At 40.5% G+C, this 17,070-nt stretch overlaps 1 protein-coding gene across 2 annotated transcripts in view; it reads left to right on the top strand.

The window, feature by feature from the left end:
- Window positions 1-11,416: 11,416 nt before the first annotated feature.
- Window positions 11,417-17,070, top strand: part of DTWD2 (DTW domain containing 2) — a gene marked incomplete at its 5' end in the record, with an annotated part of 90,565 nt that continues 84,911 nt past the window's right edge. For both annotated transcript variants that reach the window (XM_082650595.1, XM_082650594.1), the window contains one exon: window positions 11,417-11,634. In XM_082650595.1, coding sequence (XP_082506721.1) covers window positions 11,417-11,634 — 218 coding nt within the window. The remainder of the gene's footprint in view (window positions 11,635-17,070) is intronic.

Raw genomic sequence — 17,070 nt, 5'->3', positions numbered from 1 at the left:
GAAACTAAGATCCTGCAGGCTGTGCAGCCGAAAAAAATTTTAAAAACCCTAGCTCCTGTCTAGTTAGATCTTCAGTATTCATAATACAACCTAATCTCTTTAAGGAGTTGTGAATTCTCAGGATGTCAAATATCCATGTCTTACTAAAATGCATGTCCTAAATTCCTTTTTGGAAATTATGGACTATTTTGGATTATATACACCACTGATGTTTCACATCATTGGATTATATTGTCTTAGAATAATTTTGGTTTTGCTAAATACATGTATAGAAAAATATGAATTTTTTTGGTCTTCAACTATTGGCCTGTTTTATGTAACAGGTGTGGGTCAATGTATGTGTTTTTAGTATAGGAGTACTTCCAGGGCAAGTAACAAGTCATTGTGAATAAAACCATATGTCTCAGACCAAAATTAATTCTTGTCATCTAAGATGTTACCGTATTGAGTTCTAGTTCTGGAGTTTGTATTCAAAAGCTATTATTTGACAATGATTTTGTACAAAAAAGGAGAGATATTTTAGAAGAGAAACATGATACTTAGAGGAGAAAATTCCAACTTACGATTTTCTGGGCTAGTCTTAAACGGTACTCACATCTTTTCTAAAATAAACTACAAAAAGTCATCCATGATATGCCCATATAATGTGATTTTCATTGAATAGGGGCTTTGTGTATAACAGGTCTCAAAATGGAACATGTGAAATGTCAGATTTCCCATATGTGACTGCCACAATGAGTCCACTCAAGCATCCTAACACCTGATATTCTAACATTTATTTGTACATTTTTTCTTAAACTTCCTCTTTTTTTTTTTTTGGTCACAGCCACAACTGCTTCAGCAAGTTTGTGATTTTTAAACTTCCTCCTTCAAGAAAGTTTTAAAAACATGAATTATCTCTGAAAACTTGAAAAAAATGTAGTAAAAGTGGTAAGAAATTGAATTATTGCCAGGCATATTTTGCTCATAGGTTTTAGCTCAAGGCATTTATGTAGTAGAAATGATTTACAGTGGTAAACATCTCTAGCTGAATCATCAGTGAATGTCTAATGGATTAGTTAAGAAACAGCAACTTAGGAAATGTAGGTTCTAATCTTAGCTCTTTCCGATATAATTTCATGGTGTAAAGACATTCATTTCACTCTAAGTTATTTCAATTTTGTTTATTATGAAATTGGGGAAACGATTAATAAATATCCACTCAACAGTGTAGAAAAAATTAAAGAAGTTTTATGGTATCACAGAAAGAAACAGCCTCAGAGTTAGAAGATCTGGTTTCTGAACACAGTCTTGTCACTTAAAATAGCTATTTTTTCGATCCCTGGTCTGGGAAGATCCCACATGCTGCGGAGCAGCTAAGCCCCTGTGCCACAATTACTGAGCCCACGTGCCACAACTACTGAAGCCCGCACGCCTAGAGCCCGTGCTCTGCAGCAAGAGAAGCCACCACAACGAGAAGCCCGCCCACTACAACGATGAGTAGCCCCCGCTCATGGCAACTAGAGAAAGCCTGTGTGCAGCAGCGAAGATCCAACGCAGCCAAAAATAAATAAATAAATAAATAAATTTAAAATAGCCATTTTAATTTAGACAAACCATTTCATTTTCAGAGGCTGGCATTTTTCCTTATCTGGCAAATAGAAATAAAAATAAACATCTTATTTACTTTGTAAGGCTGTAGGGAAAAGCAAAATGAAATAATGTTGGTAAAAAGACTTTATAAATTGTAAAGTGCTATGTAAATGTAAGTTATAATTTCAGAAATAACACCAGGGCTTTGCTATAGTATCATCTGCTTCAGCATGGAATTCAATATAATGCTGCTGTATTTGAACTGTTCAAAGGGGTATGTCAGTGGCAAGGCTATAGCACATTCATCTTTGCAGAAATTTTGAGCTTAGTATTATAATGAAATTCAAAAGATATTTATTTTAGAATTCTAGTTCTGTTAAGTCATATATATGCTATTTCAATAATTTACATTTGTTTTGAGAAATATCAGATTTTTCCCTGTTCATGTGTTCTCCATTCCTTTCACTACCAGCCCTACTCCCGAACAATAAACTAAAAACAGATATAGAAGCATAAATGCTCACCTTCATGTTCCAGGCCTCTTGAAAATATATAATATAATCAAAGGGATTGGAAAAGATCTATGGAGCTGGCTATAGTAAAAGCGACATATAGTACAGTGATGGCTTTTTTTATTTGCCGTTCCCTCTCAAATCAGACAAACCCCTGGTATTTCTAGGGTATAGCTGAATCTTTTTTTTTTTAAATCAAAAGCACATTTAGTAACATGATGAATATAATTAACACTGCTGTATATTGTATATGAAAGTTGTTGAGAATAAATCCTGAGTTCTCATCACAAGAAAATAATTTTTTCTGTTTAATTTTATATCTATATGAGATGATGAATGTTCACTAAACTTACTGTGATAATCATTTCATAATGTAAGTGAAATCATTATACCTTAAACTTACACAGTGCTGTAAGTCAATTATATCTCAATAAAACTGGAAGGAAAAGAAGCATATTTAATGTTTCTATCCCTGTCTTCTCCCTCATAGTCCAGATTCTTATATCCAGCTGCATACTTGATATTTCTATATTAATTTCAATGTTGGTACTTGAAACATGGCATGGACAAAACAGCATTCTTGGCACCCTGTTTTGATACCCGTCTCCCCCAAACATGTTCATCACCCCAGTCTTCCCTATCTCAATTGATGACAGCATTATCACTCAGTTACTCCCATCACTAATCCCCCAAAGGTTTGCTGGGCCAGGCAGAGACAGTGTGACACAGAGAGCAATTTGTGTGTGTGTATGTGTGTGTACCACATCTTCTTTATTCATTCATCTGTTGATGGTCACTTAGGTTGCTTGCATATTTTGGCAATTGTAAATAATGCTGCTATGAGCATTGGTGTGCATATATCTTTTTGAATTGATGTTTTCCTTTTATTCGGATATATACCCAGGAGTGAAATTGCTGGATCATATGGTAGTTCTATTTTTAGTTTTTTGAGGAAACTCCAGACTGTTTTTCATGGTAGCTGCCCCAATTTACATTCCCACCAACAGTGTAAAAATGTTCCCTTTTCTCCACACCCTCTCCAGCATTTGTTATTTGTGGTCTTCTGATGAGAGCACAGAGAGGAATTTTAATAAGTCGACTTTGCTAGATTCCTCCCTGTCTACTACACCTAGTTCACACTATAGTTATCTACAGTGGTAGTTTCTTTCTTGGAATAGGTCCTCTGCGTTCTTTAGGCAGTTAAGGGAAATGTCAAAATTTCTTCCTGATTCTTTTGGGTTTTCATTGTTTTCAGCTTGGAAATAATCCACATGCCAAAGAGACATCTTGGGGTGGCAAATTTTGTTCCCCTACAGTACCTTTAAGAAAACACATGAAAGGAAGTAAGGACTCGGCTCTATCTAGTACTGCCTTGCTGACAGGTCTTTCATTAGTAACTTAAAATGTGTGGTCCTCAGTTTTCTTAGCTATAAAATAAATAGATTATAGAAGGTCATCTCTGAGGAGCCCAGCGGTTCTAGAATTCCATAATTCCATGATGATGATTTGTGTTTCCATGCTTTTATTTTTTTTTTTGCGGTACGCAGACCTCTCACTGTTGTGGCCTCTGCCGTTGCGAAGCACAGGCTCCGGACGCGCAGGCTCAGCGGCCATGGCTCTCGAACCTAGCCGCTCCGCGGCACGTGGGATCTTCCCGGACCGGGGCACGAGCCCGTGTGCCCTGCATCGGCAAGCGGACTCTCAACCACTGCGCCACCAGGGAAGCCCCTGTGTTTCCATTTTTTGTTGCAGGAAAGAAAGTGGGGCTGGAGAGGATGGTCACTTCCCAGGTCTCAGGTGAGTCAGCTGCCAAATGTGGGTTCTTGGCTTCTCGCAGGAAAGAATTCAAGAGTGAGCCATAGTAAAGTGAAAGGTTTATTCAGGGAGATACACACTCCATAGACAGAGTGGGCCATCTTGGAAGGTGAGAGAAGCCATGGGAGAAACACACTCCACAGAGTGTGGGCCATCCTAGAAGGCAAGAGAGGCACCAGGGTACAGGGTTGTCAGTTTCTATAGGGCTGGGTAATTTCACAGACTAATGAGTGAGAGGATTATTCCAACTATTTTGGGGAAGCGGTGGGGATTTCCAGGAATTGGGCCACCGCCCACTTTACTGCCTTTTATGGTCAGCCTCGGAACTGTCATGGTGCCTGTGGATGTGTCATTTAGCATATGCTAATGTATTAAAATGAGCGTAAAATGAGGCTCAAGGTCTAGTGGAAGTCAGCTTGTCCACCATCTTAGACCAATTTGATTCTAACCAGTTTATGTCGTATCCTCTGGCTATGTCATTCTTTTAAAGGTTGTGCCCTGCCCCCTTCCTTTCTCATTTTCACCTCAGGATGAATTCTAGAACCATTTTGAAGCTCCTTGTTAATGGATGGGCTCAGTACATCAAGAATAGGGTGATGAAAGGCACAGGTCTTGAGTTTAAGGTCCTAGCAGGTTGCTATAGGAGCTCACATACAGGGTTGTTGCTTTGAGTAAGGAAGATGAACAAAACCTGTCCTCTCTCTCTGCTCAAGGATTGTGACTCTATATACTGGTTTTGGAAATTCAACTTTGAAAACTAAAAGTTATTTAATAATTACTTTTGCAACATTTTCCCTCAAGGATATTTGAGGATGAAGAGCAGAACATAATTGCCAGGTTGCTTTTAAGCAAAGTTCATATTTCCCTCTATACTTCAATTCAAAACACAGAGAAAATTAAAAGGAGAACTAGGGTTGTTGGGGCATATGCCTTTTAGTTATTGGCTCAAATGAGGTATTGCCAACAGATGACTTGTTAGATCAAGATGCCCTGCAGCTCACAGCTGTCAGGAGGTGTTTTTCCTCAAGGAATTTCAAGGTTGAGATTTTTTTTTATCCCCTTAGAGAGACTGTTTAACATACAGGATGTCATTTCAGGGTGTCCCTGAAAGCAGCAAATAAATTTCTCATATGGAAGGTGCATTCCCTGCATCTGGAGATAGCAGGACACGCTTATCACCAGAGATAGGGAATTTAGGGTGGAGAAGCCTATATAAACAAACATTGTTACTACTTTAATTTACTACCCCAAGGACAAAATGTTTAGGTTCTTCACTAATTAAGCACCCAAAGCCCAAGTTTCTTTGTCCTCTTAATTCCTCACAAATTTATTGTTTCTTCGTCTCAAAAGTATAAAAGCTGTATGCTTTGGTCACTACCTAGATCCCGTTTCAATGAGACCTCCATGCGCATTAATTAAAATTGTTTGTTTTTCTCCTGTTAACCTATCTTGTGTCAATTTTATTATTAGTCCAGTCACAAGAACTCAAGAGGGGTAGAGAAAATTTCTCCCTCCTCAACAGTGGTAACAAATTATTGTTGTGGTGAAAATGTCCCCTTAAATAGGATTGTAGTATATTAAAAAATATATATATATCTCCCAACAAAAGCATAGACTGACAATTTTAAAATATAGAGGAGAGAAATTATGATTATGTTCTGTTCTTTTCCTATGAGAAAAATCACCACTTTAGGTAAGATGCAATGATTCTCAACTTTGGTGCTCATCTGAACTACCTAGGGAGTGACCGATTCTGCTTCATTAGGCTGGAGGTAGAACTTTGGGCTTTATCAAGTAATTATGAATGTTCTAAAGAGGGTTCTAAGCATCCCTGTCTGGGAGGAAGAGATTTTCCTCTACCCTCCAGGTTCTTCAGGCTGGTCTAAGATTGACACGAGCACATCAACAGGAGAAAAATCGAACGAAAGTTTAATAACACGTATACATGAGAGAGACTCAGGAAAACTGAGTAACTTGCCAAAATGGCTGAAACCCTCACCTTAAGTACCATTTTCAGCTGAACATAATGGAGCGTGTTGGAGGTGGCAGTTTGGGGTTTCTAAGGGGAGAAGGAAATTGACTTCTAGGTAGGAAAGCAAATGTTTGGCAGACAAATGTTTGCCGGGCCGTGCAGAGTCAATGGGACACAGAGGAATTCTAGCAGACTTTCCTGTCTCCTAGTTATCTGTAACTGGAACAGGTCATCTACCTACATTTTTTTTTTTTTTTTTTTTTTTTTTGCGGTACGCGGGCCTCTCACTGTTGTGGCCTCTCCCGTTGCAGAGCACAGGCTCCGGACGCGCAGGCTCAGCGGCCATGGCTCACGGGCCCAGCCGCTCCGCGGCATGTGGGATCCTCCCAGACCGGGGCACGAACCCGTGTCCCCTGCATCGGCAGGCGGACTCTCAACCACTGCGCCACCACGGAAGCCCTACCTACATTCTTTTAGGCAGTTAGGGGGAAAATCAAAGTTTCTTCCTGAGTCTTGGGCCTTGATCATTTTTTCAGCTTGAAATCATCTGCATGCTAAAGAGACATTTTAGGGTGGCGAATTCTGCTCCCTGACACCGCAAAGATTGAGAACAACAAGGTCAGGGGAAAACTCACTAGGTTAGAAGTCAGGAGTTTTAAACTTTCTACCTGGCCATTTCCCCTCTTTGGGCCTCAGCTTCCGCATCTGTAAAAAGCTGGATCTTAGGATCAGTGGTTTTCAACTCAAGCTGCAAGAAGAATATTGATGTCTGGGGTTCCCTCTTTCTTTCCAGGCTCTGATTTAATTGGCTTTGGGTGGGGCTCTTCCTCTGATTCCCATGTAAGACAGGCTGGAAAAGCACCGTGTTAGATGATCTTCACATTCCCTTCCTGCTCTAAAACTCAGTTGTTTCTAATAATTGAGGTAATTCTTGGCCATAAAAATAGTTAAGTTAAAAAATTTGCCAGTCATCTGAATTGGATTTATAAATTTTAATTATTTAACTCTATGCAGGGATATTTAATTCAAAATGTAAAAATGAGTGTCTCCAAAACTAATTGGTAAAACAAACAAATCTAAGCAAACAAGATGCTTTAAAAAAAAAAAATCCTGTGAGCAGAGGATCCAAGTTGTATGTGTAGATAAGGGATAATAAATTTCCAAGTTAAGTAAACCTAGGATTTTTAGAAAATATGAAAGCATAACTGCACAGTCAGGAAATATAAAAATTAGAGTAGATCCTTGAGGAAAACCAAAGGGTCCAGTGACTTGGGGGTGAAGGAAACGCAATCATCTCCCTATCATCAACTGGGTCACTTAAGAACAATTTATGTCAAAATAATCATGACACATGTACTTAGGGAACTTGCATTAAATAAAAGAATCACTAGACTCACTACTAATTCACATAAAAAAGACCCAAAAATACAGTCTTAAGGAAAGGTAGCCTAAGGAAAACAAGGAATGGAATTAATAGAAACCATCTTCCACTTTATATTACTTGCCATTAATCATACCATTTAATATTCTGATATCTAGTTGTTAATGTTCTGAATTCTTCTTTCTAAAAATGTGGTTTACATGGTCATTGTGCAGAACATTTGTAAGATAGAGGAAAATCACACTCACACAGAGACTTCTAATCCCAGTACCTTGGTGTAAGTATCAGTAATACTTTGGGTATATGTTTTTCCTTTTTCTTTTTCATGTGAAGTTTGTATGAATTGCATTCATAGATTTAGATGTGCAGATATGGAAGATAAGATTTTGGCCCTCAAGTTCTGCACTCCTTGGTGTTATGCCTGAGACTATGTTACTTTACACAGCAAAAGGGAATTAAGGTTGCAGATAGAATTAAGCAGTTAATCAGTTGACTTTAAAATAGGGAGATTATCCTGGATTATCTAGGTGGAAAAGGAAGGCAGAGAGTGAGTCAGAGAGATGTGACTACGGAAGAAGAGGCAGGAGAGAGTCAAACCACGAAAGGGACTCAAAACCTGCCATTACTGGCTTTGAAGATAGAGGAAGGGGATGAGTTCAGAACATGCTTCCCCAAATATATGCCTCTCTGGCATATTGACTCCTTTGAGTTAAAGCCATGTGAAAAACTGCAGATAGAAGACAAACACTCTGACTTTACTTTTTTTTCCCTAAAAGCAGTAAGTGAAATTCCTATGTGAAAGATATCCTCCCTATACCAGAAGGAAGGTACATTCTAATCATCAAGGACAGGAAGTTAAGATCAAGAGAATGCTATCATCCAAACAGACTTTGTTAAAATAATTCCTATCTTCCTTTAGCTTGCCCACATAGTTGAGTCACTTTTCCACGACTGCCTCTTCGTTCAACCTAATATAAAAACAAGTTGGTGTCATAATATCTTTGGATCTTATTCCTTATGAAGGGTCTCGTGTGACAAAAAGCTTGCATTAAAAAAAGTTGTATTCTTTTCTCCTTTTGATCTGTCTTATGTCGATTTAATTCTCAGGCCCAGCCAAAAAGAACCAGTTGGGGAGGGGGATATTTCCCCCTCTACCCCTCTTGAATTTTTGTGGCTGGACTAATAATATAATTGACACAGACAGGTTAACAGAGAAAAAGAAACAATTTTAATTCATGTGCATGGAGGTCTCAGAGAAATGAGACATGGGAAGTGGCCAAAGCAGGCATTTTTTATACTTGCTAGGTGACTTTGTGAGGAATTGGCAGGACAATGAAGTGTAGGTTTTGAATGCCCTATTAGTGAAGAATCTAAACAGAGTTTTGGCTTGAGGTAGTAAATTAAAGAAGTAACAATGTTTGTTTACACAGGCTTCTAGGCTGGAATTCCTTATCTTTGACAACAAGGGTGTCCTTCTACCTCCAGATGCAGGGGTGCACCTTTCACATGAAACACTGATTTCCTGCTTTCAGGGAGACAGGAAGGTCAGAGTGTCCCTCTTGTGTTCGCTGTTTCTTAAGTAATTTTAATTCAAAATAATCAATATGCCCTTGAGGCACACTTTGCACAACCTACTCTGGGCTCCAACAGTTCTCTCCTCTGAAACTTCCCTGGAAGTTTCACATAGTCAAAGCTGAGCTGGTGACAGTGGAGAGAGAGAACAGGTTAGCAGAGTCCTCCATTTCATTGAACCAGTTTCTTAGTTCTGAGAACAGGTCATTTAAACAGTTGTATCTCATTTCAGTAATGCATCTGGGCTCCCAAAGCCAGATCTATGGTGCAAGGAATCGGGTATTTAATAAGAGGCACTTCTATGGAAACAAAAGAAAAACATAGGTTAAGAATTGGAGCAGATTATAAACCAGTTTTTTAGCCCAGGGGGCAGTCAGTCAAGAGAATTTCTAGATATCAGTGTCCAAGCATCTTTTGCAGTTTGAAACGTCTCTGATGATGTCATTGGGTGTTCAGGTAAACTTTCTGAGTGACATACAGTAACAGGCACAAGGATTATTTAAATATAAGCTGTTGTGGCAACTTCTCTGAAGTTTATATCAAGTCGTTTAGCTTCAGTTTGCAGGGCTTCAGGAAAAGTTTTAGGTCTCAGTGATTCCAAGTCAAATGGATGGGAAGAAATTGGAAAAGTTAGTTTAGAGAGTTCTGGCCAGATATTGGAGAAAACTAAAAAAATTCAGTCTAGTTTTTAGGTAAATTACAAAACCTCAAGGAAACTTAATAGCAAAAAAATCTAATATCTACAAGTATGTATTATAATTTAATTGAAACGTAACTATTCTCTCTAAAATCTCACCCTAATTGTTAACAAAGATAGCCGAATTAAGACTAATTTGTTTGCAAAGTAAGTCTAGGTTTAATAAACTTGACCTGATTATTTGTATAAGTCTAGCAAGAGTAGTGACTAACCATATAGGATCCTTTAAATCTGTATTGCTTGAACTTTTATAAGGAATCTCTGGTTTGAACTTTTTGTTTTTGTTTTTGTTTGTTTGTTTTTGCAGAACGCGGAGTGGCCTCTCCCGTTGCGGAGCACAGGCTCCGGACGCGCAGGCTCAGCGGCCATGGCTCACGGGCCTAGCCGCTCCGCGGCATGTGGGATCTTCCCGGACCTGGGCACGAACCCGTGTCCCCCGCATCGGCAGGCGTACTCTCAACCACTGCGCCACCAGGGAAGACCTACAGGCTTGATTTTAAGATGATTAAAAACTTAATAGTGAGATAAACACTTTATTTTAAGAAATACAATACTGCTCTATTACTGTTAGTGATAAATCTACTTTGTTTTTTATTTAAACTTTCATAGCTCTAGAATCAAGATAATTATGATTGCAAAACTTAGCTCATATGACTGGTAAAAACTTAATATTTTTGTTTAAAACGATGAATGTTGGTAGAAGTAACAAAGTATTAAATGAAAACAATCAGCACCGATATAGGGCAAGAAGTAGTGCCACTTTCATTCTGACGTAAAGTTCATTCTGGCTTTTAAAAAACTGCGGGCTATATTGCTGTTTTCCAGAGCTGTAAAAAGTTGGGCAAGGTAGTTACCTTTCTGTGGCTTACTTCTCCCCTCATACATGAAATCTCAGCTCTCTTACTTTGATCTTATTGGCCTCGGACAATTTAAAAACCGCATTTCAACAAATGTTTAGTGTCTAGCGTAAAACAGTATGCTTGATGACGAGTAGAAATACCAAGTACAAGACACAGGACACAGGTCCCTGCCCTTCTAGAGCAAGAAAGTCGCTGAAACAGACCAGCCGTGAATTCAACTTTCAATCGGTACAACCTCTCCTTTGTAGGCCTGAAACAAGTACACAAGCTGATCAAGTACATCAGATGCTGAGACTGCTGTGTGCACTCACCCAGCTAATTCTTTTTTAAATTTTTATTAAAAAAAATTTTACATTAATTAATTTTTGGCTGCATTGGGTCTTTGTTACTGCGCGCGGTCACGAAGCTAATTCTTAAACTGCCATCCTAAGGGGGAAAACGCAGAATTCCATTATATTTTCACTTTTTTTTTTTTTTTTTTTTTTTGCCGTCCGCGGGCCTTTCACTGTTGTGGCCTCTCCCGTTGCGGAGCACAGGCTCCGGATGCGCAGGCTCAGCGGCCATGGCTCACGGGCCCAGCCGCTCCGCGGCATGTGGGATCTTCCCGGATCGGGGCACGAACCCGTGTCCCCTGCATCGGCAGGCGGACTCTCAACCACTGCGCCACCAGGGAAGCCCATATTTTCACTTTTAAAGGGGTGAAAACAAGGAAAGTACATTCAAGTTTGCCACCTGAGGTGTTTTCAGAGGAGATTCCTTTATTTCTCCCCGAGACGCTTTCCTAACCTCACCTGCTCCCCAGGACAATCCACACTTCCCTTCCGGGTTCTAGGTGAACTAGCCCACAGGGCACAGACCAATGGGTTCATTCCTTGTCCGCTGCGGGGCGGGGTCTCCAGCCTGGGCTTCGGAGACCCGCCCCCCGTACGTGGCGTGCGTGCGTGGCGCCGGGCGGCGGAGGCTGGTTTCTCCAGCTTGTGGCGGCCCCTGGCGGCAGCGGGGCTTCAATGTGACGGTCGGACCTGAGCGCCTGCCATGGAGCTGCAGAAAGAGGCGCGAACACCCAGGGACCCCGTCGCGCGGCTACCCGGGGCCTCTAGGTCTCAGAAGCCGGACGAGGAGGAGCGGCGGGAGGGCGGCTCAGCCCCGGCGGCGACTGCCTTGGACGCGGAGGCGGACGGGGCTAGTGCGGACGGCCTGTGGGAACTGCCAGTGGAGCCGGCTGAGCGGAGGCCCGAGTGCAGCCGCTGCAGGTGACCGCCGGGCGGGGGCGGGGACTGAGGCCGGCGGCCGACTTGGAGGGGGATGTGTATCGCGGTGGCTGCCGCGCCCTCTGCCGGGGAGGCGGCAGCTGCGGTTCCAGGCCGGGGGAGCGCTGGTTCTGGCCTCTCCGCGCTTGGGGCGGCAGGGTCCACTGGTTGACCTTGGAATCACTGTGAAATACCTGTCACAGCTCTTTCGTAAGAAGCCATTTCTCCAGGTTCAGGATTATTTAGCCTTACTTCTTCCTGCAAGACACTGAGCGGGTCATGGGATGAGCAGACAGAAGTTCCGCTGTCAAGAAGCTTGAGTGTCTGGTAGGGGAAGTAAGGCGTAATGACAGTAATATTTGTAAAAACACGTTTATGCTTATGTGACATAGTCATCTCACAGTAAAAAAAAAGAAAAAATGGATCAGAGGAGACAATCAAGGTGGCTATTCCAGTAGTTGACATTGTATTCAGAATTATGAATTCACTTAGAAATATTTATTGAGCACCTACTGTGTGGCAGGCACTGTTCTCGGTTCCTAGAAACCTAGGCATGGATAAAACATACGTTATCTCTGCGCTCACTGGGTCACTTATAGTCTAATGGGGAGACAATTTATTAAACTAGCAACACCAACAATTAACATTATTTGACCGTTTGAATTATGCTGGTGTACTTTCAGGATTGTGAGGATTGCTTTTCCTGCTTGTTTGAATCTCATGCTATACAGATATACTATTATATTTACCTCCTGGGTGTTCAGGATCATCTCTCTTGGTTACTACCTCTCTGTTGTCCTTCACACTTTTAACAATTAGGTAGTGTCTCTACTTCCTCACCTGGGAATCACTCTGTAATTTGTCCTCAGATCCTAGGTGCTCTGAAATGGCTCTCACTAAAGTCACCATTAACCTTAATGAGGTGAAATCTAATGGATCCTTTTCTGTTCACTTTTTACTGGACCTCTTGGCAGAATTCTGCAGTTGAAATACTCACTCCTTGAAACACTGTCTCTTTGGTTTCGCTTTGATTTATCTGACTTCTGTATCCTAGTCTTCTTTGCCTGTTCTATTAAAACTCTAAATGTTGGGCTACCTCAAGGTCTTGGTTCTAGGTTCTCTTCTAACCCCATACACTTCTCACAGGTGATCTTACTAGTTTTCATGGCTAAGTTATCACCTCTACTCCAGTCTCTCTAGCTCAGACCTTTCTCCTGAGCACCAGATGTACGCATTCATTTAATCATTGAGTACTGAGTGCTTTGCTAATTACTGGTAATACGGTGGAGCCTTTGTCCACATAGAGTGTTCAGTTTGTTATTGGATACAGATGATAAACCAGTAAACAAGCAACTAAATATGTAATTACAGATTGGAAAAAAAAGAACAGCAATGAAAGAAGTGGGATTCTGCCATAGAAAATAGCAGGATGGTGTCAGGAAAGATTTGTGAAGAAATAGCCTTTATATTGAGACTTGAAAGATGAGAAGGATTCAGCCAAGAGAGAAGTGTTCCAAGAAGGAGAACAGAAGAACCGGCTGGTTGATTGTCTTTAGCATTTGCATACTTGGAGTCTCTTACCAGGGCCATTTTGACCTTTTCCCAGAGCTGAATTCTAAGACCTCAGAGGAAGGATCTTGAGTGTAAGGATCTTTTTATATTTTCTGAATGTACTATGTGCAGTAGATACTCAGTAGACCTTTGACGAGGGTGAATAATTTGTGTCTAAAAGAGACTGTGTGTTGGAACAGACGGGGTGTGTGAATACAATTTATTTAAATAAGTTGTCTAAAGTTGTTAGGAGATAGCACTTAAGAATGCTTCGGGGCTTCCCTGGTGGCGCAGTGGTTGAGAATCTGCCTGCCAATGCAGGGGACACCGGTTCGAGCCCCGGTCCAGGAAGATCCCACATGCTGCGGAGCAACTAAGCCGTGCCCGACAACTACTGAGCCTGCGCTCTAGTGCCCGCGAGCCACAGCTACTGAAGCCCATGCGCCTAGAGCCCATGCTCCGCAACAAGAGAAGCCACCGCAATGAGAAGCCCGTGCACTGCAACGAAGAGTAGCCCCCGCTCGCGCAACTAGAGAAAGCCTGTGCACAGCAGCGAAGACTCACACAGCCCCCCAAGGAAAAAAAAAATGCTTCGAAGGGCTCTCACTAGGAGGTGGAAAGAAAAGTATTTCAAATACAAATCCAGAGCTAAATTATGCTAGCTTTATCATGTAGTTTTTAGTCTACTCAGAACTGCTAGTTATAATAGTTTAAAAATTAGTCTTCTATGGCTAGCAAAGATTTATAATTTTTCTTATCTCCTCCTGTCTGCCCCATTAATAGACTTTATTTTTTAGAGCACTTTTATTTTATTTTTTAAAAAATTTATTTATTTTATTTATTTATTTTTGGCTGCATTGGGTCTTTGTTGCTGTGCCCTACTTTCTCTAGTTGTGGTGTGCAGGCTTCTCATTGTGGTGTCTTCTCTTGTTGCGGAGCATGGGCTCTAGGCGCGCGGGTTTCAGTAGTTGTGGCTCGTGGGCTCTAGAGCGCAGGCTCAGTACTTGTGTCGCACGGGCTTAGTTGCTCCGCGGCATGTGGGATCTTCCCGGACCGGGGCTCGAACCCGTGTCCCCTGCATTGGCAGGCGGATTCTGAACCACTGTGCCACTAGGGAAGCCCTAGAGCACTTTTAGATTGACAGCAAAATTGAGAGGAAGGTACAGAGATTTCCCATATACTCTCTGCCCCTACACATACATAGCTTCCCAGTTATCAACATCCCCTACCAGAGTGGTACATTTGTTACAATTGATGGACTCCATTGACACATTATTATCACTTAAAGTCCATGGTTTACATTAGGGTTCACCCTTGGTGTTGTACATATTTTGAGTTTGGACAAATTTGTAATAACATATATCTACTATTATAGTATTGATAGCATACAGACTGTTTTCACGGCCCTAAAAGTCCTCTTGGCTCTGCCTTTTCCTCCCTCTCTACCCTCTAACCTGATCTACTGTTTAAAAAGTAAAAATGACTTGCTGGATTTTAGCTTGTTTTCAGTTTCATTTAGTTAATCCTTCAGCATTATAATTCATTCTGACATTTCTGCACTTTGTTTTTTCTAGTGAAATTTTCTACCTTTTAAAGACTCTTTCCCTTGGCATGCTGTGCATTTTGTTTGTTTTAATTGGTTAGAGTGCAGTTCTAGAATTATGGAGAATATTTAGGTGTTATCAGTATAATATTTATAGCTCTTTATATTTTATTTTATTAGGCGGTTAGGGTTTTAATTAGTTCCCTGAGTGAACTTGTTTACACTTATGCTTATAATAGTTTTTAAAATTAAAATGCATTCTTAGATTTGAGTGATCAGTAAGTCACAGTTATTTGGCCATTTATTTAAAACACTATTCATTTTTCTAAACACATTACTATAATTGTCACAGCCTAAGGAGTTCTAGAGATTGGTTTTGTTCAGGAAGTGCAAACTCAGTTTAACTTCTCAGCAGAATCTTGCTCGTTAGAAATACAACATATCTTAAACATTAATGAAATATTCTTTAAAAGATCCCAAACTAATTTGTTATTGCAAGATACAGATTTTATAAAAAGTGTGTCCCTGTTAGAAGGAACAGCATGTACAGGAGTACATTGTATAGAGTACAGTGTATTTGGAGAGCTTGGCAGAAAGGAAGGAGAGACGAGGCTGCAGAGATTAATGGTGGTTGCACTGGGAAGGGCCAAATAAACTGTGTTAGGGAGTTTGAGCCTAAAGCACTAGAACCCAACAAAACAGCCACTGAAGTATTTTTATATTTGAATGGAGGTTACAACTTGACTTCTATAGGTGGCTTTTATCACAATTTGTACTCTGTTTTATATATTAAGAAAAATGCAAACTGAATGGTGATACAATGGTAAAAGGCTTGACTGGGAAGAGTTAGGGCCTTATTCCAGTAAAATGCCAGACATCTTAATTTTTTTTTTATATCTTCTGTTTATATTCCTGCCTGAGGACAAGAGTTAGAAACCACTTGAAATTCATTGATCATAAGAATAATGGAATAATGTCTAAATACAGAGTATTTTTTAATTTGTCTGAGGGAGGAAGACAGCAGGGAGAACATGTACACCAACTGACACAGATAGGCCCTGAGACAGAAATTTTTCTCTCTCCAGTGCTTTCTTCTTACCAAAGTACAAAGTTGTAAGGATTATAATAAGCCACATCAATATATTTAGCACCCGTTTATTAAGCACTGGTCATCTGCAGGTTATTCACCAAGCCTAGGTGCTTTATGTATAATATTTTATTTATTTCTCATAACAGCATTCTAGAATTGATGATATCATTAGCTTTTAAATGATAAGAAGGTAGAGGTAACAATCAAGTAGCAGAGTTGGGTCTCCAGCTCCAGTCCACTTGGCTTCCAAGCTCTTGCAAATGCTTGGCTTTGCTCTACGCTCCACGCTTGCTGAAGAAGCCTTATGATTTTGTTTGCCGAGTGGATGTAGTCACTAGTTGAAGTGCAGCCACTAAGGCTGCAGGAGTAGCTCTGATTTTCATACTTTTTAAGCTGAAGTATGTTTACTTCAAGCTTAGTAACAGGATTCCTGAGCTTTGGTATTCTTTAGCTCCTTTTTTTAAAAATAAAAATTAAGATATATTTGTTGTATAATTTGTATAAGTTTAAGGTGTACATCCTGTTGATTTGATACATTTATGTATTGCAGTATGGTTATCATTGGTAGTGGTTAGCTGTTGTCATCTAATTATCATTTCTTTTTTTGTGCTGAGAAGACTTAAGATGTAGCCTCTTAGCAACTTTGAAGTATATTAGACAGTATTGTTGACCATATCACAATGCTGTGCCTTAGATCTCCAGCATTTGTTCCCCTTCTAGTTCCAACTTTGTACCCTTTAACAACGTCTAGCTTCTTTATTCCATGTCTTAACCTTTTCCGTATTCTTTAGGCTTGGTTATTCTGGAGAAGAAGGTGCTGGGGATAAAATAATGAGAAAGCGAAGCAGGGAAGGTTGCAGGTGTTTAAGAAGAATACAGGAGCCGCAAACTGGCAGCCCCACAGATGTTTTGTTTAAAACTATATTTTTACCAGTTTTAAATTACCAGTTGCTAATAGTTAAAAATGAAGGTGTTTTATATCAAAATCCAGATTTCTGTTTTCTGTGAGAATGGGAAGATCTAGGAGCTTGGGGGCCAACTGCCTGAGCAAAATAGTTGGCTGAGCGGAGTATTGGTTGTGCCTTTAGATTGGGTGTGATCTGTCCAGGTCATCATTGCTCCCAGTCATTCCTGCTTAATTCAACTATGGTTAACTGCCTGCCTCTCATAGGCATTTGCTTTTTGATCTGGGTCTCATGTACGTCATTGTGGCCTGGTCAGCCTGAGCAGGAGGGTAAATCAGTCTGCGGGTTTT

The sequence above is a fragment of the Grampus griseus genome (genome assembly GCF_964374135.1).
Source record: "Grampus griseus genome assembly, chromosome: 3".
NCBI classification, from domain to species: Eukaryota; Metazoa; Chordata; class Mammalia; order Artiodactyla; family Delphinidae; genus Grampus; species Grampus griseus.
The sequence above is the reverse complement of the archived record's forward strand: the minus strand, read 5'-3'. Positions and strand labels throughout refer to the sequence as shown.